General features: G+C 52.1%; 1 protein-coding gene across 4 annotated transcripts in view; it reads right to left on the bottom strand.

Annotated features, from left to right (window-relative positions):
* TNS3 (tensin 3) overlaps positions 1-24,776 on the bottom strand; it is a 235,248-nt gene that overhangs the window by 163,275 nt on the left and 47,197 nt on the right. For all 4 annotated transcript variants that reach the window (XM_068550260.1, XM_068550261.1, XM_068550256.1 and 1 more), the window contains exons 2-3: positions 22,700-22,811; positions 10,191-10,228 (exon numbers count right to left, since the gene is read on the bottom strand). Coding sequence is in view for 2 of the 4 variants with exons in the window: in XM_068550256.1 (XP_068406357.1) it covers positions 10,191-10,228; positions 22,700-22,811 (150 nt within the window). In the remaining 2 variants the exon portion in view is untranslated. The remainder of the gene's footprint in view (positions 1-10,190; positions 10,229-22,699; positions 22,812-24,776) is intronic.

The following is a 24,776-nucleotide window of genomic DNA, read 5'->3' as shown; positions in this document are numbered from 1 at the left end:
GCTGCAATGAAGAGTGGTCCCCGCTCGGCACAACTAGAGAAAGCCTGCACACAGCAACGAACACCCAACGCAGCCAAAAAGAAATTAATTAATTAATATTTTTAAAAATGTTTAAAAAACATAAAGTAAAAGAGAAAACCTCTAAAAGGACAAAAGGTTTTAGATAAAGTCTGTGGAATCAGAATTTCTAACTTCATAGCCTGTACGAGACACTCAGATAGTCTACCTCCTACCCTTCAAGCGAGACACTCAGATACTCTACCTCCTACCCTTCAAAAAGAAGCTATTGTGAGTTTATCCTAAAGATGGTCTGAGCAGGGGAAGGGGAGGCTGACAGCCCAGAGCCAGTGCTCAGCTCTGTTAGAACAGAAGGGAGGCCTGCCAGCTCCGGAAGTTCCTGGGGGACTCAGGAGTTGAAAGGTGCAGAGATACACAGGGCACGTGAGAAGGCCCGAGTCAAAATGCCTAGAAACACACAAAATGAACTGTGCTGGCTGCACCCAGAGGTAACCAGAGGGCATCCCAGGAGCTATTTCTGTACTTGAAGGAAAATGGGAAGCAGGCACTTCCTGCATCCCTGCTCAAAATAAATAGCTTTACTAGAGAAAAAACAAAGCACGGGGTGCAACTGGAGTTTACCTTTACAAATTAAAATGTGAAGCTGGGGACTCAAATGTCTAGTTGATTATTTCCATCCTGCTGCTAAAAATGTAAAAGGAGAACCGGTTTTTTTTAAATATGAAACCTATCCTCCAGAAGTAGCTACACAAAAATAAAACCAGCAACTTGATCAGAAATGTACTTCTTCGTGTACAACTGTAAGCAATTTCAAATGAGAGGCTCAAAGATGCCGACACAAACCCCCGTGAAACACCCCCAGACACACACTGGTCATCGCCAGAGGCGGGCGAGCCACATCCCGGGTTCTGATCTCAGCCCGGCCCTCTGTCCTCGGGGCCCCTCACCCAGGTGTCGGTGCTGTCCACAGACACACATGTTCAGAGGCAGGGAGCGGGTCGATGGCACTGCCACGAGGCACAGGGTGTCCAGAGGTGTGGCGGGAATGGGTCCAAAGCCAGCGCCCTGAGCACAAGGCCTGCAGAGGTCCCCAAGGCCCACCAGCGTGTCCTCCCCACAGGGAACAGGGGACAGTGAAGTTGTGCAGGGTTCGGTCACCTCTCCCAGCCCGAACGTAGCACTTGGGGACAACAGAGGGAAAGGGCAGCGGAGAGGTGACCTCGGAGAACAAGAGCTGGCTGGCACCTCCTCTACTGGGCGGGACGTGTCGCCGGCCAGAGCTGGAGCGCACCCCTGAAACCTCCAGGAACCTGCTGGAACCTGCCCCTTTGGAGACCGCACGCCAGGCCCCAGAACAGAGGGCACGGGCACGGAAGGAGGGCACCATGAGAACGGTCTGCCAATGCATAGAGTACACGCTACAGCGTCTAGAGCATGGGCCAGGGCAGGCGGGACACACTGCTTTACTCCTATTTGTAGAGGGAGACACCCAGGGTCACAGAGATGCCACCGGGCCATCAGAACACAGACCCAGGTCCAAGGGCCCCTTCTCCTGTGGCTCTCGTGGCTTTCGGAGCTGCTTCCAACAGCTACGTGTGGAAATTTCCATTTTCTACTTCTATTCTCCCAAAAAGAGTGCAGGTGCAGGGAAATAATCATCTATTACAGAATTTCATGAACCAGCAAATGCAGTCACACTGAGAGAGGAGGGAGGGAAATAGTCACTGAGTGCTTTTTCTTGATTTTGTTTATATTTGAGTGACAGGTGCCCGCAGCAGCCTGGCCCCAAGACAGCTTTTCCTCTGTGAGGTGTCCCAGGCTGCACAAGGCACCCTCCACGGCCGGGCTCCTGCGCTGCTGTCTGACCCAGGACAAACACACACACACCTTGGTTACTCTCATCACAAGAGTGACATCTGCTTTGAATCGACGGGCCCTGCAGTCCTGGGTGCCCTTGCTCTGTCATCAGAGCCCAGCTGCGTGGGTCAGATGGCACCACCCTCCTGATGCCCTGCAGGCAGGCGCCTGTCCCCCGCCCCATCTCCGGCCTCAGTAAGCGCGCTTGCTTGACTGCATTTGATCATCTCCTGTGTAACTAAGTCCCCTTTGCAAGGCGGCGCCAATAATTAACTAGGATCAATGTGCTAAAAATATTCCAAAACATTACCGCCATCGTTCCTCCCGTCCCCCCAAGTCCTACAGATGAGGGGGACGCAGGGCAATGGCTAATTTGTCACGGGGGCCTCACCCAAGTGGTCTCTCTAGAAAGGACCACAAGATGCACTGGCCGAAGATGACAGTGCAGGAAGCGCTGGGGTTCTTTTTGCTTGTTTTTATTTTTATTTTTTTGGAAGCACTGTTTTTGAAGGAACCTTCCCGAATATACACATTTAAATGACTGCACTCTTCAAAAGTCACCTTGAGACACTATACACATATTCCAGTAATTGTGTTATTAATTAAAACTAAAACCCTGCTGCAACTGCCTTTGGGATCTGAGTCAGGTCCTGGAGAAGAGGTGCGACCGCAGGCAGAGGCAACCGGCACAGCGTGCCAGCACCACGATGGACCGCAGGATTCAGCAAACAGCAAGTGTCCTCCCACAAAGCACGGAGCCCCGCCACTAATGAAGTCACAAAAACACCTGTTCCCAGGATTTCAAAAGGTATTCTGGGAAACTTGAGCAATGCCTAGGCTCAGGCGCCCCTCCCCTCACAGATGACGTCGCCAACCAAGAATTTGTGACAACTGGCCCCAGTGGCTCCCCCAACCTCCGGTTTGGCTCCAGGGGAGTCAGCCTGGAGTGAGAAGGATGTAGCTCAAAAGTAGGTTCCCAGCGCACCCCAGACGTCCTAGTCTAAATAACAAAGTGCATCTGGACCCAGAGCGGCCCAGGGTTCCTCCTGCTGCCCTCCCCGTGCCCTGCTCAGGATGGAGGACCCCTGCCCATTCGGTAACTAGCCAAAAGGTCAAATGTGCAGCAGGTGAGGGCAGCTAAGTATGCGTGGAGGCTGCCTTGTTAGCCACTACATGATGTGGAATGAAAAGTGACGATTTAGGCCTATTTTTAAATTACGTGATTTATTTAAAATAAATAAATTTCAGAAGAAGATGATAATTCCCTTCTGGGCTTTTTTGGGAAAGGGCTAGTGAATCCTACATAAATATAGCTTAAACGTAGGCTGCTCTAGAGAGCAAATCAGTCGTGATGGAGTGAGGACGCCTGGCTACACGCCACCACCAGCTTCAGCGGCCTCTGTTTGTTTCCTCCCGTGTAAAATGAACACAGTGCCCGCTGGCCTGTCCACTGCTGCCCGTCAGGGTCTGGTAAGGTCCCTGCACAGAGATGTGCCCAAAGAAAGGAAGGAGGCTCCGGAACCACCTGGAGCGGTGTTGGTCAGGGGATGAGCTTCTCCACGTTACAGTGGCTCCGTCCTGCTGGCCACCTTCAAGCCCAAAGACCCCACAATCAACGCCCCTGTTCAGGCCCAGATTATCTGGGATTTAAAAACATCAATTCCCATACAAAGAAAACTGCCACGTTTATATAAAACAGCACTTTCCTAGAGCAGCTGCATATGGCTTGCTGACTGAAGAGCAGACCCAGAACCCCCCGGCAGGAATTGGCACGTGGGGGCCATTCCCCAAACTCTGGCCTCAGAGTAACCGTTTCCAGTGGGCAAGAACACAGCCATGAAGGTACCTTTAGCAGCGTGAAACGTATAAGGTGACTTTTCTTCTAGCTGTAATGAGTCAAAAAAAGATCAGTGAGGACAGCCTATCAGGAAAGGGATCTTAACGGGAAAAGAAACAATAATGCCCAGAAGAAGTACAGAACTTACCAGGGCTTAATGGCTCTTCTGACCCCAGTGACAACTGGCAAAAATAAAAAAACAAGACACGGAAGCAACCAAGATGCCCTTCAGCGGTTGAATGGATAAATAAACCGTGGTACATCCAGACAATGGAATGTTACTCAGCACTAAAAAGAAACGAGTTATCAGGCCATGAAAAGACATGAAGGAAACCTAAATGTATATCACTAAGTGAAAGAAGCCAGTCTGAAAAGGCTACACACTGTATGCTTCCAACTATATAGCATCCTGGAAAAGGCAAAACTATGGAGACCGTAAAAAGATCAGCAGTTGCCTGGGGTTATGGGGGAGGAGGAACTATTCTACATGATACTGTAATGAGGGATACATGTCATTATACATTTGTTCAAATCCACAGAATGAGCAACGCCAAGAGTGAACCCTAATGTAAACAATGGACTTTAGTTAATAATAATGCACGGATATGGGCTCATCGATTGTAACAAATGCACCACACCTGTGTGGAGGTTGACGGTAAGAGGGGTTCTGTGAGAGGATGTAAATTCTTCGTACTTTCCCCTCGATTTTATTATTTTACTATTAATAAAAACCAATCAAACAAAAATCAACAGCCAAGCATCAAAACACAGGCACACATCTGTCTACCATAGGTGGATAAATGGAACCCTCTACCTGGACTGGCCTCCCTGATTGGTCCTGGGCGAGCAGCAGGGCGAAATGGACCCATGGTCCATCAGGCTACATCGGGGCGCCCAGCCCGGGGCCTGACCGACAGCAAATCGGGAAGCGTTTGTTGAATTGGGCAGTTTAAAAATTAACGTCCTCTTCCCTTAGAGCAAGGAGTGGGAGGAGGGAAGAGAAGTGTAAACATTCACTGAGAGGGCAGAGAGGCCGGGCCAGGGTTTGCAGCTCGGGCCGGGGGTAGGACACGGCTCTCAGGTCCTATCCCCGGGCGGGTGGTGGGACTCTTTCAAGTCCCAGGGTCACCTGTAAGGCTGGGGCAAGGACACGATGCCCTCCAAGGGAGGCTGTGACGATCAAAGATAGAAAAGCAAAGGCTCAGCACATTATTGATTATCCCTCAATACTGTAGCTGATTTCTGTTCCTTCTGAGCACAGGTTAGAAGCCAGTCACGGGCTAGATATTTAGCTAATGGATCTCACGTCACCCCCAAACCACCCTGCTGGATTACAATCACCCATCGTGCTTCAAATGAGACTCTCAGGCTGCCTGTGTACGTGGAGGCCTGGGGTGGTGAACACACAGACCCTTACAAGGCTCTGTGCTCGACCGACCAGGAGTGTTATGAAAAAATTCTCATGCTTTCCTTTTTACTAATTCAGGTCATTTGTTCCCAGGAAACGATTTGTGTCCCAGGAAAGGAAGGTCATCACCAACATCCTGTGGGGGAGGTAAAGACAGACTCCCCCCGTTCCTTCCCCAAATGCCTCCGAAGGCACCGAGCAGGCGGGGAGAAGGCGGCCCTGGAGCCGGGAAGGATGCGGCGCTTCGCCCAGGTGGGAGCTGGCTGGTGGGCTTCTGGGGATCAAGGGCCTCGGGGCCTCGAGGGACAGTAGGATTTGGACATGAAGATGGGGCAGTGCCGGGCCGCCCGGGGCTGGGGGCTCAGCGCTCCGGCAGGCCGGCTCCCCCACCTCCTCTGTGCAGGGACGCTCCGAGCTCCAGCGGCAAGGCCGTCGGACGTGCACACGCACAGCGGTCAGCGCAGGCCCCGCACGGCTGACAGGAGCTGCTCCTGCCCGTGTCTCCGGGGAGGGCTGGGGTCTCAGAAGATGCCCTGGATGTGAGGTGAGCAAAGCCGTGTGGGAGGGGGCAGGCAGGGGGCATGGACCCTCAGGGCATCCTTCACGGCAGAGAAAGGAGACGCGGGACAGGGAAGGACTCGACCCCCGAGCCAAGGGGGAGCCTTGCCCATACCTGCGTCTGGGTGTTTCAGGGAAGCTGGCCACGGGGCTGGGGTTCCCAAGGGGTGTTCTGGAGGCATCAGAGCAGCCGCACCAGGTGCACAGGCCCACGTCAGCTCCACGGCTGATCCGTGAAGAGCGAAAATACACGGGGCAGCAAAAACCTGAACTTGGAAGCCCAACACCCTTGAACGCTGGCACCTGGATGCCAGGTGACAGTGGGTAAGTCATTTCACCACCGGGGTCTCTGTTTGCTCATCCAGTGCAGGGAGGGGCTGACCGACAAAGCCTGGGACAGCAGGCCCCAAAAGGGAAGCTGTTGCCCTTATTATTCAGAGAAGAGAGCTGTCTGAAAACAAAGGGTAATCACCAGACATGTAAGTTAATGGTTGAAACTCATGAATGAAGCCAGTGGGTACCTGTTGACACCCAGGAGAGACATCTAGGGTGGTCTACGGGGAAGTCACAGGCTCTGGCCCTCGTCTTTCCCATGGCACAGAGATGCCATCTGAAGCCAGCCTGTCTGATAAGGTCACTGAGGCTCCTGCATCAGCCACAGCCAGAAACTGGGGTCGCTGGGCCGAGGGGCCAGCATGGCAGAGGAGGTGACGACAGCAGATCTTGCAGGGGTCCCGAGGTAGGAGAGGCCCCAGGGGTCCTGGGGTCCCCCAGAGCCACACCTGCCTCACATGGTCTCTCTTCAGGGAGAGGACCAGCAGGCCCACGACAAAGAGTTCTGCTTCTATGGGAGGTGGAAGTGGGCAGCGGCTGCCAGCTCAGCTACCGCATGGTGGCCACAGCGAGGACAGACGGAGAAGCCAGAGGCTGGGCCGAGCCCGGGAATCCTCTCCTGCCCTGAAACCAAGTGGCAGCACCTGCAGTCCTGGTCTTTCTCTCCAACGAGGCGCCCGTCAAGGCAGGCTCAGAAAGAGAAGAGGACAGCTGGCCCCGGGCTGTGTGCTGTGCAGGCCAGGGACGAGACACAGGGGGTCCGGGGACAGTCTCTGAGCCGGCAGCAGGCAGCTCAGGGCAGAGCGGGCTGCTGCACACCACGTGTGCGTTCCAGTTCTGCCAGCTCGCCGCTCAGCCCCTACGCGGGGCCTTACATTTGCAGAAACCTACTGGAGGCACGGCGCTCTCGCCAGTTCACCAAAGCTCAAGAAACACCACCTCTGCCACACCCCCATCCCCCACGGGTCTCCTCACCATCATCTGCCTTCCTGAAACAGCTTCATTTCTCCTACTTCCTTTTTTCTCTTGCCAGGGAGTCAACCAGGGGCCAGGAAAAAAACCAAGTCACTCTGACCAAACAGCTCACGTGGCACCCATGAACAAGCACAGCCTCCCAGGGAGCAAGATACTTAGAATTCCAAACATTCCAGTAATTATACATAAATTATTCTGCTTCCTTCAAATTGAAATAATTACTTCTACCATAATTAACAGCTAAAAGCAAGCTGTTTCAGGTGGATTGCAGAAGTTATTATTCACCCATTTTATGCATGAAGAAGCTGAGGCTCCGGGGAACTGGACTTGCTCCAGGAGACAAGGAGGATGAAAGCCCAGGTCTCTGCCTCCGCGTACCCTGGGACTGCATGGCCTCACCTGGGGGAGGGGGGGGGGGGGGCATACTACCCGACAGCCAGGAAGAAAGTGACCCCGGTCCTAGTTCAAGGCTCCGTTTCCCTGCCTGAGCCCCCAGTCCATGGCTCAGCCCCTTTTCTGCAGGATGGCTCTCTCCTTCCACATCTCCTGCTCTACCAAGGGGACATCCCGGGCCTGGCTGGGAGCCTCTGATGGTGGCCCTGGCAGCAGCAGGGCAATGACAACGCCAGCGGGGTTAACAGCACAGGAACATGCTCTGGGGATCGTGCTGTGCCCTCTCCTGCAGTGTTCCCAGCGCAGAGGGGACCCACAGCCCATACCATCCCCAAGTCACTAAGTGGATGGATGGGCCCGACGTTAGGCCAAAGCCTGTGTTTTTGACCAAAGCTTCACGTCAGCTTTCTCAGTCTCAAAGAAATCCGGGCACGCACAGTTAGGCACAGACGTGTGGTGATCAAGGACCCAGCCGTCTGGGGGAGCTGCGTCTCAGCTCCTGGGAGACTGAGCTGCCCTACCCCCCACCCCGTGCTTATCTCCAGGGGCGGCTGAGAATTTATGGCCCTCGTCTGCTCAGCAGAGACGGCATTATAGTTTTGGAATAAGAAGAGTCTTTGTTATTGGTGGTGGCGTTCTCTCCTGCCATTCAAAGCTGCGTTATCCAAAAAAAATGACTACGGATACATTTCCCCCTCTACCATGATCTAATAAGAATAAAAGCTTATCTATCCCTAGCAAACTGCCAATTACTGTGGCTAGAAATGCCATAATCAGTGATAGTTAAGACTTTTGGAATATTCTTTGAACCAAAGAATTCAATCCCCTAAGTAGCTGGCACTGGGCCCCCTTTGAGAAACAGTGCCAAGGGCAGCAGGGCTCTGTCTGCAGCTGCGGGTCAAGAGTGGCCGGGCCAGGCAGAGTGTCACGGAGGAGACCCATGCACACGACACACACTCACACAGGCAGCGTGACACGGGACAAGCAGGGCTCTGGCGGTGGCTCTCCCCGCGGTCCGCCCCACCGTGGTGATACGGCACAGGCTCCGCAGGACAAGCCTTGCTGCCGCCGGGACCCTCAGGGGCCGGGGGCGCATCCAAACCCTCAGGAGGCAGACGGGGGAAAACCCTCTGGGAGATCCGAAATACTCCCCAAGGTGGCATCTTCCCGACCTCCACCGCAGGCAGGAATCTCTGCTCTGACACAGTCACTTAGGTTTAAAGTACACAGCACACTGGAAAGATGAGCACATTTGTGGGCAAAGCAGACCTAAAATAACCAAGGTCAGACATCAGTCCTGCCCAGGGGTGAGTGTGAGCAAGGATGCCTGGCCTTGGACAGAAAGCGGAAGCCTTCTCCACAGTGAGACCGCAAGTGACATCAGAAATGCCCCAAAGCTCCACCATGGGGCCTGATCTTGAAACGACTGAAACACACATCACGTGACACCTCGGAAGCGACGGGGGCGAGGGGGCTGGACAACAGCGCAGCACAGAGCCCCATCCTAGCCTCGCCACTTCTGCATGTGTCCCAAATGCTCCATGATGAGAAGTTTCATAAGAAAAGTCATTTAATCTCTTTCTTGAAAAAAAAAAAAGCAGGGCTAGACCCACCTGTAATTTCTCTAGCTTTGTGTGTGTGCATCTGTGTGTGCGTGTGCCCGTGCAGGTAAACTGCGTGCATGTGTGTGAAGTGTGTGTGTGTGTGTGTGTGCATGTATGTGGGCACGTGTGAGTGTGGACTGTGTGTGAGTGCCCGTGTGAACGTGAAGTGTGTGCATGTGTGTGACTGCATGTGCGTGCCTGTGTGGATCATGGAGACAGTGGAGGAAACCAGGATCCTGGTCCTCACAGGGAGAGCGCACGCACGTGAAGCCAGCACACAGTTCCACGAAGCCCGCGGCCAGCACACGTTCCTTCCACTCAGAGCCCGAGGACCAGTCGAAAATTCTCAGGAGAGGCTGAGCCGTGAGGTCCAGAGCAGCAACAAAATCCCAAGACTCTCTAAAACCCCATCTCCCTGGACCTCCACCCACCAGGGGCAGCCTGCAGGGCATCTGGGGGGGTCCCACAAAGGTGGGACCGGCCAGTCAGCAAGGAGCGACGCGTGGGCCCTGGCCCTACTGAAGGTAACATCATACCTGGAAAGCGTGAGAGGTGCAGACACCTGGACCTGCGTAGAAAACCAGGGCCCCGTCTAGGGGAGCCTGCAGCTTCCACATGCCATTTCCAGGCCTCCTCGTTCCCCACTAATCAGAGCCTTACACCCAACCCAGCACACCCAGGCCTCAAGCACTTTGTAGGGCCATCCAGCAATTTAACCCTACCGGGGAATGCAGGATCCCGTGATTCAGGGTCCCCAGACGTCCATGACAGCCTGAAAACCCCAGCCCATCTATGAACTACCCTCAAAAAAGAAGCCAGAAAAATTCTCAAGGCCAGGCACGTGCCCTCGACCCTATCCCCACCCCCTCTCTGCCATTAAAAAAAGCAGCACGTCGATGTGATTGGAAAGAAGGGATCATTTGTTGTGGAGAAAGGGCTGTGAGATGGCCAGGACAAAATTACCGAATTCTTATCTGAAACCAAATTCTTAGGAGCTATTTTTCTATAATTAAAAACATGGATTTCATAGCTCCTCAGTTTATTCTTCAGATGAAAACTATACACCCTATCGAAAAGCATCTAGCAGCCGTTTCTTAAGTGTTCCGTTTCTGTGGCCACGGTCCAAAGCAGTCCCCTCCCATGCACATCATTCAACGCGGGCCAATTCAGCTCCAGAAGCCCCATGGGAGAGCAATGCAACGCTTACCTTGGCTTCACATTTCTTGTGGCAGGAATACTTGCAGGCTGCAAGAGAAGGAGAAAGAACGTGTGTGTGTTGAGCAGTCTCTCAATACTTCTTACATCTCCAAATTCTCAGTCCTTGAGAACGTCCGGACTGAGGGAGGTTTTTCACTTAGACACCTTAGACACAACGCCGAGAGTGTGGGGTGGATGGACATGGTGTCCAAGAACCCGGCCACCTCTGCAGTGGCAGCAACGGCCCAGATGGCGCTGGTGGGGACTCTGGTGGGGACTCTGGAGCAGTTACAAACACACTGGCTTTTCCAGGGGTTCAGGCGGCCGAATCAGGGCCTTGAAGGAGAAAGGCGGTGAACCTGAGCAGTAGAAAGCATCAGTGTTGGGCTGGAAATTACAGCTTCTCCCTGAAGAAAGGAGAGAAACTTGAAAACGCCCCAGAAGACTCAGGACTGGCGCCTTTAAATTAGTGAGAAATTGGACATTTGAGTTCCACGCTCCTTCCACTTCCGGACAACTTAAGAACTGACTGTCAGAACAAATCCACGTCTAAATTCCTGCGGGGGATCCTTCAACCCAGGCCATTGTGTGGACTGAGAGAGGCATGTGTTGGTTCGGAGGCCCTAACAATGCAGATAGAGCCGGAACCAATGTGGATTTCACAGGCCCGCCGTCCAGAGGCTGCAGCTGTGCTCACAGGACATGAAAGGCTTCACCCACACCACGGTGGCTCGGGGCACGGGGGCCTGCCGGCCGATGCTTCCAGGCAGAGGCGGCAGGACAGGGAGACAGCACAGAATGAAGCAACTGCACCAAATAAGCCCAGTGCAAGCTCCCATGTGGGCTCCAAGCGGGCATCCATCTGGTGAACCCGTGGGGCAGCTGTGAGATGGGGGACAGGGACCTGGGCTTAGGGGCACGGGACCTGGGGGCTTCCTGGCCCTGTCCAGCTGGGCTGCTCTAGGCGGGACCAGTGACCTCTCTGGGCCTCTTTCCTCTCCCGGGGTTATCGTGATGCCAAAATGGAATCGTTCACGGGACGTTGCTTTGAAACTGCAAAGCCCAATGTCAACGTACAGAAGTGTGCGGTCCTGGAAGAATAAGGCCTTGGAGGTCAGGAGACGGGCCCCAAATCCTGGTTAGCGCTTTGAGGTCCAAACGTCTCACCAACCCCCCCCCGTATCTTCCCCCTCTCTTGTCTATGAGCTGAGGACAGAAAGCCCCAACTCGGCGTCAACCTGGGCCCAAATGAGGGTACAACGAAGTAACAAAGTAAAACAGCCCGTGGCTGGGGGGCAGTCCCTGGAACTCCAGCAGGGAAGAGCCAGGGTTATTATCTTTGCAAGATCTATTTTTTGAACTCTCTCTGTGCATCTGTGAAATTATTCACAAAAACAAATATTCATTCTACATTTTCTAATGGGTCCCCCCTTCCCCCCTTCCCCCCCCCCCACCCCCCGCAAAGGCGATGAGTGATTTTCTAATCGAGATAAGCTGTCCATGGGAATAAAAGAGGTTTTCACACCAGATTAAAATCTCAGACACAGGACAGCCAGGGGCCAGAGGCCGGCCGGAAGGACTGAGATAGAGGGGAAGGCAGTTGAGGGGCCCTTTGGCCTTTGGGAAAGTGAAAATTAGCAGAAATGCAGGTAAAGACTTCCCCCTGCCCCAGAGGAAGCTCTGTCCACACACGCTGGGTGGGGCAGGCCGGTCCGCTCGGCAGGCAGGACAGAAGCACGACCACCCGTGGCAGTCAGCCCGGAGATGGCCTCAGGGATCCTTCTGGCACCTGTGGCCCCGCGCAGTCCCCTCACAGTGACAGAGCTGGTCGTGTGCCGAGGCAGGATGGCACAGGGCGTGGCGAGTGACCTCCGCCCTGGTCTCTTGGATGCCCCCTCGGAGGGGAGCCTGGCCCAGGCTGTGAGGCATTGAGGCAGCCCTGGGGCAGAGGCCCACCTGAAGGAACTGAGAGCTCCCGCCAGCGGGCAGCGCCACCCTGCCAGCCAGCCGCGCGAGGGAGCCACCTGGGAAGTGGGTCCTCCAGCCTCAGGAGAGCTTTCAGATGAGGCAGCCTCTTAAGGGACCCTGAGCCAGCACTGCCAGCCCACGTGACCCCCAAATTCCTGATCCACAGAAGCAGTGAGAAGAGAACCCATTGTCACGGTAAGTCACTAACTTTGGGGGTAACTGGTTATACAGCAGCAGATCGACAAACCAATTCAACCCAAAAAGGGCCGTGGTCGGTGGAAAGCATGATGACAGCGGTGTGACACACTCATGGTGGACGGCCCACTGGGCCACGAGAGAGCCTCAGGCCGTTATAGGGCAAATCACCACATTCACAAAGGTTAACTAATCATAGTGAATTGCATAAACCACCCGAGCGCTAAGGCGGGGCTCCTGAGAGGTGAACCCACTGTTCCTGGGATGTAATCAGGTGACCCCACGGTATTATGAACTTTCCACCCAAATGCCAGCAGTATGGATGGTCCCTCAGGTTCTCCTCGGAGTAGCAATTCACCTCAGCCTGTGGGAGCTGTGGGTGACCCCAAGCGAGATGCTTCCCACGTGTTCCTTGCCTTCAATCCTTGGGACCACCATCAGGGAGAAACTGGGCAAGTGCCAGGACCCAGCAGGGCCTATGCAGGCTGGCATTCCAGCCCGTCTCTGCCCCCACTTTTCACCCCACCGCACACTGCCTTTCCAACGTATTATAAACACTGACGGGAACAGCGTCCGGACCCGGTTTCCAACCCTGTTGCCCACAGTAGCAAGGGCAGCTCCTCAGCACAGATGCGACATCCAGCACTCCCAGCCTCCCCGGCTCCAGCACCTCCTCCACACCCTCCTCAGACTGAGTACGAGTGCCGCCTCCTCCTCCAGGAAGCTCTCCCTCCCTCCACCCTGCCCCGCCCGGCAAGGCTAAGTGCCTGACAGGGTTATGGGAGCCCCGGCCACATTTCTCCCTCCAGCACCCATCCCATCGTGCATCATTTCAAAGTAGTCTCTGTGCGTCCATCTCTCCTGACCAGGCCAAGCTCATCCAGGGAAGGTGTCATCTGTTGTGTACCGCCAGCTTCTTGGAACAGCGACATGACAGGAGGGACAGAGGCTAACAGACTGAGTGCCCACCATGGACAGTCTGATCACAGCTGTCATCCCACAGCCACCACCAAATGTCACCATATCCCACAAAGGCACTACAGATCTTCTGCCTAATTCCTGATGGGAGCCTGGAGCTCATGGATGAGACCTGGGGTGTCATTCCCTGGACAGCGGCGTACGACCCTCCTCTGTTCTGGGTCCGCTTTCAGAAGCCAGTGTCCGGCAGGACCACACAGGGCGGGAGCCTCTTTACCTGACTGCCCCTCTGTGTAGCACAGCCCCCAGGATGAAGGAAGGCCCCGGAAGGCACCAGAACTTCCCCAACAGAATGCACCCCCCCCCCCAACTGCAGAGGCCAAAATGTACATGAAAGGACAAAATGTACACGTTTACTTTGACCGTCAGCTTCTCATCTACCCCTTTTCTCAGGAGCCAACAACTGGCAGCTCGTACTTTGTTGGGTTTTTTTCAGCTTTACTGAGGTATAATTGACAGGCAAAGTTGTATGTATTGAAAGTGTACAATATGATGATTTGATATACATACACACTGTGAAACATTTACCACAATCAAGTCAATTAACACATCCATCACCTCACATAGTTACCATTTTGTGTGTGTGGTGAGAACACTTAAGACCTACGCTCTCAGCAACTTGCAAGTACACAAAACAGTGGTGTTAACTACGGGCGCCACACTGTACATTACATCCCCAGAACGAACTCATCTTATAACTGAAAGTTTGTACCCTTCGACCAACATCTGTCCATTTCTCCAGCCCCAAGTCCCTGGCAACCGCTCTCCTACTCTCTGTTTCTATGAGTTTTCTTTTTTTTCAGATTCCACATATAAATGATACCATACAGTATTTATCTTTCTCTGTTTGACTTATCTCACTTAGCATAATGCCCTCAAGGCCCATCCATGATGGCAAATGGCAGGATTACCTTCTTTTTTATACCTGAATATTTCATTATACACACACACACACACACACACACACACCACATTTTCATTATCCAGTCATGCACTGATGGACACTTAGGTTGTTTCCATGTCTTGGCTATTGTAAATAATGCTGCAATCAACATGGGAGTGTGGACATCTTTTCAAGATACTGATTTTGTTTCCTTTGGATATATACCCAGGAGTGCTGGATCAGATGGTAATTCTATTTTTCACTTTTTGAGGAACGTCCATACTGTTTTCCACAGTGGCTGAACCAATTTATATTCCCACCACCAGTGTATGAGGGTTCCCTTTTCTCTCCATCCTCGCCAAAGCCTGTTTTTTCTTGTCTTTTTGATGACAGCCATTCTGACAGGTGTGAGGTGTTATCTGATTACAGTTTTGATTTGCATTTCCCTCAGGATTAGTGATGTTGAGCACCTCTGCATATACCTATTGGCCACTTATATGTCTTCTTTGGAAACTAAACTTTAAGAAACTATCATTTGAGGCTTCCCTGGTGGTGCAGTGGTTGAGAATCCGCCTGCCAATGCAGGGGACACGGGTTCGAGCCCTGGTCTGGGAGGATCCCACATGCCGCGGAGCAACTGGGCCCGTGAGCCACAATTACTGAGCCTGCGCATCTGGAGCCTGTGCTCCGCAACAAGAGAGGCCGCGATGGTGAGAGGCCCGCGCACCGCGATGAAGAGTGGCCCCCGCTCGCCGCCAACTAGAGAAAGCCCTCGCACAGAAACGAAGACCAAACACAGCCATAAATAAATAAATAAATTTATAAAGAAACTATCATTTGATCTTTGGTGTAATATCAAAACAGAATATGCTTTCTTTTCCAAATACGTATCTGTATAGAGCTGGATTTTCTTCAAATACTTCAACCAAAACAACATGTTTTTTGATGGTTAATTTTATGTGTCAACTTCACTAAGCCACGAGATGCCCAGATATTTGCTTAAACATTATTCTGGGTGTGTCTGGGAGGGTGTTTCTGGATAAGAAAAATATTTGGAACTGTAGACTGAGTGAAGCTGACAGTCCTCCCCAATGTGGTGGGCTTCATGCAATCCACTGAGGGCCTGAACAGAATAAAAGGTGGAGTAAGAAAGAATTCTTTCTCCCTACCTGACTGTCTTCAAGCTGGCACATCGGTCTTCTCCTGTTTTGGGACTAGGACACAGACAGGAGCTACACTTTGGCTCTCCTGGGTCACAGCTTGCCGACCACAGGTGGGACTTAGCCTCCGTACTGTGTGGACCAATTCCTTACAGTAAATTTCTTTCTCCATATACATCCTATTGGTTCTTTTTTGCTGAAGAATTTTAACTGATACCATGGTGAAATACACTGAATGCAGAAACAGCTAGGAGGATCCAGCCTCTTAAGTCACACAAAACATGCGCCATATATATATATATATATATATATATGTGTGTGTGTGTAAAACAATGCCACTCTTCTCATTGTACGTAATGAGGAGTAGAACAAAGGGATATCAAAGACTCCTTTCTGCCATGAAAAAAGAAGTTACTGAAGCAATAAAGAAGATTTATATCCACAAATAAAATATTGAGTAGTATTGAAAAATCATAACTTCTAAAAAGCTAATATGTGGCAATGCTTATAATAGGCAAGGTGAAAAGATATAAAACTATGTACAGTACAAACTCTGTAAAAACAGACGTGTGCAATGGGCTGGTCCACATGTGAGAACGTGGCATAGGGGAAAGATGTCATACTCAGTTACAAAAGGACGAACTACACAATAAATCATGCTGGGAAAACCAGCTCGCTCATGAAAAATAACCGAAATAACATGAATTCCAGATGAATCAACCATGAAATTGTGAAACTGGATGAGAACTGGAAAAGCAGAAATGAATATTAGAATAAAGCACTGTAGAACATCATTATGACCATAGAGAAGGGAAAGCATTCTTAAATAGGAACAAAAACAGAAATTAAATGAAATGATGGGTAGATTTGAATAAGCGGAACCTTAAAACTTTCACATGACAAACACCCCACAAACAAAATTAGGCAAGCAACTGCTCACAATGTTTGCAATACCTAAGTTGGAATGGTAAGGCATTGACATTTCTGTAGGTCAAAATCCATCAAAAATCGGCAAAAGTCCTACCTAATTTAATGATAGAAAGAGTAATATTATAATATAATGAATCCTTAGAAATCAAGAAGAAAAATAATCTAAGTTTTTAAATGAGCCAAGGATTTGAAAGGCTAGTTTACTAAGTAAACATTACAGACATCTTTTCTGTATTTTTTTAGATGGTTAGCCTCAGTGATAACCAGATGAATGAAAAACATAATAAAGCGAGACACCATTTTTCATCCATTGATTTGCAAAAATGAAAAGCAGAGAAGCAGTCAAGTGAAAGAGCGGGTTGAGCTCAAGGCCAAGGCCCAGGGTAGGCTCCCTAATGCTCCCTCAGCATTTCCCATCAGGAGCCTTTCTCCACCCTGGGAGGGGGTATGTGGCCAGTGCATTTCTCATGAATTTCCTGCAATTAATGACACACGAATCCTCACCTCCACAAGTCTGGGGTCTGCATTCCACACTCGGCTCCCTGGTCAAACAGGGGTTTCCAAAGTCATGGGTAGGAATCCACTCCCATAGCAGCAGCTGCCCAGGGCGTCTGGCTCTGAAACGCCCCACATTGTTCCACGTTGTCTTGGAACTGCTATTCTCCCGACGTCTCCAGGAGCCTTGGGAATCCAGGCCACTGGCTTACAGGCTGGTCATACAATACTCTACACATATTTACCAAGAGAGAGACGAGCCCTGGGCGTCCCCTCCGCTTCTCCTGCCTCTGCCTTCAAGCTCTCCAGCTTATCCGTGTCCACAGTCACCAGCTACATGTGACGGGGGACCGGACGCCCAAGGCAGAGGGCAGAGGGCCCAACGCCACATTCACTGCTTGGCCACACGCTCCTTTTCCTTGCCTTGTTGGTCATAACTGCCACCATGTCCTGCGGTTCTAATTCAGCACCTGGCACAAAGCAAGTGCTGATTATCTGCACTTACCGATCTGCCCATCCAGCCCTAAGCTTTGTGTATTTATCCCTTAGGATATTGTAGACAGTGATGGCCTCACAGACAGGGCTCCCCCTTCAGACTCGGAGCTCCTCACAGACAGGTCACAGCTTTTTCATCTTTTTACTCTAGCAGGTGCTTACTATGTGGTCGGTTCACTGAAGGGAAAAAGTCATTATCAGCTATTCCTTACAAAACCCCCTCCATGCCATTTTCCCTCTGGCCTCTCTTTTGTTCCTTTTCTCCATTTCCTTCAGGCTCCTCCCTAAGGTTGTCTCTCTTGAGAAGCATTTCTTTATTTTTTTCCATTCCAGTCTGTTCTCTCCTATTCCATTATTAGAGCCAGGCGTGATCTGACACTGCATCCTCTCTGGATCCATCTCCCCCATGGGGCCAAATCTCGCAGAACTCACAATTCTCGACAACCAGGAAAAGACTCACCCGCTGAAGACTAGAACGCCAAGATCCACCACGCCAGTGCCCTCAAGTGTGGGTTTGGAGCGGGACTGTCAGTGGAAACTGGGCCACTTCAGCCACCCGAGGGATCTCGGTGGAGCAGTGAGAACAGGCCCCCTGTTCAAAGCCCCGGCTGGTGGGGAGGGCAGAGCAGGAGCCGCTTCAGTGGGGTTCTGAGCAGCAGACGGCAAACCACACACTTAACCCCATCACTCACCAGTCATCTGCCGCTTTCCCTGTAGCTACGGTTTGAGAAGTAGGGGTAAGGGAGCCTCTGTGTGCAAACGACAGCTTCTTAAAAATTAAATTCTTTCTTCTAAGTTAACCACATAAAAAACTTGTGGCAGGGCTTCCCTGGTGGTGCAGTGGTTGAGAATCTGCCTGCCAATGCAGGGTACACGGGTTCGAGCCCTGGTCTGGGAAGATCCCACGTGCCGCGGAGCAACTGGGCCCGTGAGCCACAATTACTGAGCCTGCGCGTCTGGAGCCTGTGCTCCGCAACAAGAGAGGCCGCGATAATGAGAGGCCTGCGCACCGCGATGAAGAGTGGCCCCCGTTCGCCGCAACTGGAGAAAGCCCTTGCACAGAAACGAAGACCCAACGCAGCCATAAATTAATTAATTAATTAATTAATTAAAAAAAAAAAAACTTGTGGCAAAGTAGGTTAAAATGTGAAAATAAGGGACTTGAAGGTCAAGAACGAGCTAGAAAAAAACAGTAAAAATATTAAGCCTGAGTCACGGAAGACACACCTAACCCTTCTCCACCATCACCACCATCACCAAGGTCACCATAACCAACAGGAATTGCAACGTCATGACGGTCACCATCACTAACACTGCTGGACACTTCCCTGAGCCAATCAATGTTCTTTGTGTTCCAAGTGCATTTAATCTGTTACTCACAATGACTCTAAAAGAATATTCAAGCACAGTGTGGCAGGGAAGGAGCCCAGGCAGCCTGTCTCCAGGGTCCATGCTCCCCTCCACCGTGCCCCGCTGCTTCTCCAGAGATGAACCAAGGGAAGGGTCTCTTCGCCGAGACCTCACACAGCTTGTGCGTGGTTACTGAGAGAAGACACCTGATGTCTACAGGCAGCACACATACACGGCCTCTACGTGCAAATGTATATGACACACATCTAAACTATAGGGAGAGGAAACTACTATATCGTCCGAGTGTTTTACGGTATCTGTACAGCTTACTGACAAAAGGAAGAAATCCTAGACATTAACTACTCAACACGCAAATTGTAAAGGTCACCAAATTGAGGGCCAGGAAAGGGCCCTGTCCAGGGCCACAGCGACTTCTGCAGGAGCCAACCACTGACCCTGCCAGGCGCCGTCTACACCCGCAGAGACCCTGCCGGGCTCCCAATCCAGCAGCAGCCCCACTTCACACACGATGGCATCTGGGAGAGGCAGACTGTCACAACCACCCTGGGATGGAGTCTTGCATCTCCCACACACGGCAGTTTAATTCAAGAAGATAACGTCTAAAGGACTCCTGGCACATAGAGTCCTTTCCTTCTCAAAAAAGACTAGCTACTGTTTATTAACACAGTTATTACTGTTAGGTACATAAATACAGCAATCCATTGAGTATTCTCATAGGTGTTTGGATTCCACCATATGAGGGAGTTCTAGAAAACCTTCTTCTGAAGAGGAATCGGCAGACATCTCACTAACAGTGATACAGGTGAGTCCCCAGCCCCTCAACGCGCATGTGCCCAAGGGGTGACACTCAGCACATTAGGAACGGCCTCCATGCAGGACCCAGAAATCAGGACTGGACGCCTGCACGGGCACCCGCCACTGTGGCTTCCTTCCACACCGCCCACTGCCTGCCCTGGAACCCACGTGGGGCCCCGGGCACACAGGCAGCCCTGACGTCAGCGGGCCTCTCCACCAAGTCCTGGGCCTTGGCCCTCACGCAGACCTGCTCCCGGTTACTTCTCCAAGTAGCGCAGCTCTCCGGGGCCCACATCCAGGCAGCTGAGTCCTTGGGCCAAGGACGTGGCTTCCCCAAGCCACACATGCCCCAGAGGTGGCCTCTGCGAGCCAGTGGTCCCGGCCACGTGCTTCAGGGCAGCAAATGCCACCACCCGGCCATGAGGGATGGACCTCAGGGCCCCTCAGGGGGAGTCCGTACACATCCCCTCGGCTGGAGGGCTCAGAACAGAAGAACGTGGCCTTGAGATAACACAAGGAGAGGCCAGGTGTGCATAAGGAGTGTGGCACGTCTGCTGGGGCATACGCACCGGGAAGGGGAGCGTGAGAGAGGAGCTGCCCCGGGACCCGCGCCCAAGCCCTGATCTGTTTCTACTGCCTCCAAACTATGCAGACCATCCCAGCCAAGTGCTGGGGCGACACACGGGCGCGGGCGCCTTGGGGTCACACTGTGTGTGCCCTGGCTTCCCTGCACAGGAGACAGTGGCAGAGTGTCCCTGAGGGGAAATGAGACGTGGAGATGAACCCCCCTGAGGGAGAGGGCACCTACGGGACCGTTGTCAGTGAATGATTTTCTTCAAGGAAAAGAAAACTAGGTGGGTCAAAAAAGTGATCCCCATGGGGCTAGATTGTGAGAGAAAACGTAACCACACAGCGATTCTTGGAGCAGAAAAGCGTGGGCCACACAGGTCACGAGACGGCACTGCACAAGGCCCAACTGTCACCGCCCTGCCTCCCTCCCGCCCTTCCGTGTTGGGCACACACAGGGTCCTCGGGGCCAAGACGGCCCCAGGCAGCGCAGCACCCAGTGGGATCCTGAGATCTGGCTGCCCTCCCGCAACAGAATTCCAGAGGGTGCACAAGCAGGTGCACGCACAACCACGTGCCATGCACACCATTCCGACAGGCCCCTTGGTCCTCCCTGACGTCTCACACACTACACACTGAAAATGCCATAAAACAGACCGTGAAGAACCAAAGGATAATCTGGGACCCCTCCTGGCCCCTACGGGCCTGGGAAGCTGCAGGACAGGGAGGGAGGCACAAGCCCGGACACGCACTCTCACGCCAAGCCCTGGACGGTGCTGGGGGCCGTGAGTATCCTCGGGAGGAAGCCGGGAGCCGGGCCCTGGCCTGATAGGAGAGCCAGGCTGCTGGGCACCGCTGTCTCCAAGCTGGTCACATCTCACTGCTTCTATTTACTTTGAAAAGAATAACTGTTTCCTGTAGGTGGTTAGAGCAGACGTGCTGAGATCTTAAAAAGGACATTTGGGATAGCTCCTTAGTCAGCTCAGGCCTCAGCTGTACAGAGACGAGAAGGAAACTGGCTCTCCATCGAGACAATCTGTCACAACCAGGCCGTGTTAAACGTATGTGGGAAACAGCCCTTGTGCCTATGGAGCTAAACCACCTTGGCTTGTGCTCATGACCTGCACGTGTGGACAGCAGCCAGCCAAGGACCCCGGGTGTCACCCATGTGGGAATCGCCCATGGCACATTCAGTTGGGGGCATTGAGGAAAAAGAATCATCACAGCAACTGCAAAGCTAAGTACCAGAACGTGGGCTAAGCACCTCACACCTGTCTCATTCGGACCTCGCACCAGCCGTCCAGAGGAGGATGGTTACAGCCCACGTCATGGGCTCAGAACAGGAGACTTTGCCCCTGACAGACTCAGAGCGCCAGCCTGTGCTCCTGGCCCAGCCGTGTCTCTGTCACACCCTCCTCTACGTTTCCATGTGTGTGCATATGCACCTGTGGGCATGTGTCCGTGTGTGCGTTTGCACATGCACACGTGTGTGTTCGTGTATGTAAACACCCACGCATGCCTGCTGATCTGGGGAGAGGGCCCGTGCTGAGGAGGCCTGGCGCTGGATCCATGTCCCATGTGCACCTCCACAGGTGACCCCTCAGCCCCCGGGGCCCGGCGCACCCTTTCTACATGGAGAGGAACCACCAGGCCCCGTGAGACAGGCTGCATCCAGGGACAAGGTGAGAGTGCCATGCGCTCTGAGAAGCAGGTGTGTCAACTTTGACATCGAGACCCGTGGGGGGCCGGGGAGGGAGGGGACTTCTGGCATCCCCACGAGGCCGCAGCGGGGGAAGGACAGGTGGGGGTTGGTGACGTGCTGATGGCACCAGGGCACCGCCAGCACTGACCGTGGAGGGGCCCTTCAGAGGAGGGGGCCACAGCTGCCTCCTGCCCGCTCTTGGGTCCCAACGAAGTGTGACCATTGTGCATCTTTCCTCGAGGCTGCCCAACCCCAAAGCAGCCATCAGGGACCGTGTGCCAGGGTGTCCACAGGGAGGAAGGGGAGCCTAGAGCAGCCCTGAAAATGTCCTATGGAGGAAATCTTAAACCCACCGGTGATAAGAAGCCCCGGAGCAGCCCAAAGCCTTCCGCCAGGTCCCCCGACCTGCCTCCGCTCTGTGATACGGAACCACGATTCTAGGGTTCAAGGGAGACAAGAGACGTCCTCCTCACATGTCCGTTAGACAGATTTACTAACGTGAAAGCACAAAAAATAGCAAGTTGCATTGATTACCTGGGGTTTAAGCACCAAATAGTGAAGCTGGAGGCTGTTTACCGACAGGAGCAATGCCTGACAACACGCCAAAAGGGCAGTAACGCAATGACCCTCACTCAAAAGAGCAGAAAGTTTTCATCTGTAAACTCTGGTAAGAGATCAGAAAGTAGAATAACCCAAGCTACCGACACTACAGGACAGACGGAAGATACGTCATGAGCCACTCATTGCTGCCCCCTCTCCCATATGACTAGCTTTGCTCTTGCTGGAAAAATTTCTCAGGAGTACATATCTGTGTAAATATGGTCAGTCCCGGTCCAGTGAGGGTAGGGGGAAACTCAGGCTGAGATGGGAAGTTCCGTGATTTAACTTTTGGAAACTCCTGAAAGAAGGTTTCATTTTGGTTTTTTGTTTGTTTGCTTGCTTCGGTTTAATCAGCATGGGAACGATAAACGCGTACTCACCTCGGCATGAAATCCCTTGACCTTCGATAAGCTGTTTGCAAACCCCACAGACTCTGGCTTTTTTAAAGGCCTTGTTCTTAAAACTGTGGAGACTCGAAGTTAATTCTTCTGGCTGCAAAAGGAGAGAGAGAAAAGTGTCAGCTCTTCCATTCACAGCCCGTTTGCCTCTTCCTTTTCCCTTTCAGGAGATAATAAATCCAGCCGAGTTGGTGAAGGGCTGAAACAGGAACTTGACCAGGCAAACAGAGAAGAACAAGACAGCACCCTGCCAAGGCTGGGATCCCAGGGGCCTGGGATACCCCGTCAGCACGCCCGGTGCCAGAGCCCTGGTGGTGGCCCACACGCTCCCAGTTCATAATCCCCTGGGTGAAGGGCTTATGTGACTGCGTATTAGCTTCCAAACTCCAGGCTTACAGCCACTGCTTCTGTGACAAAGGAATCCCCACGCGTTTCCAGAATCTTAACGCTTTTTCCTCTGGAAGAAACGATCAGCAAACAGCACAATTATAGCACAGGTCACTAACCAGCTGGCCTTCCTGGCCACTTAGCCTCTCTGAACTGATGTACTGAGGAGAAGCTGTCACCAGACCAGGCTGACAAGATAGCAGTTCCTCCTTAAACCTGGTACAGAATTGAGCCCATTACACACACCGGCACTGGGAGGAGATGAAACACGTATCCACCAAATCCGTGTTTGTAGTGCCAAGGCTCATAGCTGTAGCTGAGGATCTTATAAAAATTCAATTTGCCTTCGAAACCAAACACCAATCATATTCCCATTTGCTGATACGTGACAGCGTATTCTAACGTAACCTATATCCACATGGACTGACAGAGGCCATGACTCACACCAGAATAGCTAAAATTCATTGAGAAGATGAAATGTTACCGAGAATGGGAGACAAATGGTACAACTACTTTGGAAAACGGCTTGACAATTTCTTATACATATTTTTAAATCTACACCAATCTTATGACTCAGCAATTCCACTCTTACAGACACCAAGATACATATGTCCACAAAGACACGTGCAGTAACGGTCACAGCCACCTTATTTAAAACTGCCCCAAACAGGAAGTAACCCAAATGCCCATCACAAGGAGCCTGGATAAACAAACCATGGTATATTCATAAAATGGAATATCATTTGGGTATACACAAGAGCAAGCTACTAATACATGTAACATCATGGATGAACATCAAAAGCATTATTATGCTAAATGAAAGAAGTCAGACACGAGCACACAGTGAATGATTCTCTTTATAGGGTGTTCATGAACAGGCAAATTAACCTATCTAGTTCCTCAGAGGCAGGAAAAAAATGAGGTGAGCTCTACGAATGCCCCAAATTCCTACATGGAGAAAGCTTCCAGGATGCAGAGAGGGGAGGGGGAACCAGTGTACTACATGGATTGAAGGAAAGGAGTTAAGAGTTCAGGCTGAATAAGCAAGAGTTCACTAGCCAGAGCACCAGAGAAGAGAGAGCTGCAAAGAACTCTTAAGATCTGCGGAAGGGCCCTCTGAAGCATTCAGCACAGTACTGACGAGCGTGTGTGTGTGTGCGTGTGCACACGCGTGTGTGTTTGCACACACGTGTTTGAGGAAGCCACCCCCAAGGCTGGGGAAAGAACCACCAGAAAGGATTTGAGGAAACAGTGCTCACAAAGAGCTGGGAATAGTCCTTCTTCCCACAGCCAGACTGGAAAGCCTCAAGATTCAGCGGATATTGCACAGAAAACAGAAGGATCTTGCCTCAAAAGTGCGGAAAGATTAACGGTAGACTGGGCACTGCTCCTGTTCTCTCCAAGTAATTTAATTGCATTCCACAGCAAAGCTCAAGAATATCTGTAGGAATAAAAAAATATCCAGCACCCAATAAGGTAAAATTCACCATGTCTGGTATCCAATCAAAAATTATCAGGGGGCTTCCCTGGTGGCGCAGTGGTTAAGAATCCGCCTGCCAATGCAGGGAACGCGGGTTCAAGCCCTGGTCCGGGAAGATCGCACATGCCACGGAGCAACTAAGCCCGTGAGCCGCAACTACTGAGCCCACGTGCCACAACTAGAAGCCACCGC

Source organism: Eschrichtius robustus, chromosome 8 (genome assembly GCF_028021215.1).
Source record: "Eschrichtius robustus isolate mEscRob2 chromosome 8, mEscRob2.pri, whole genome shotgun sequence".
In the NCBI taxonomy this organism is placed as follows: Eukaryota; Metazoa; Chordata; class Mammalia; order Artiodactyla; family Eschrichtiidae; genus Eschrichtius; species Eschrichtius robustus.
The sequence above is the reverse complement of the archived record's forward strand: the minus strand, read 5'-3'. Positions and strand labels throughout refer to the sequence as shown.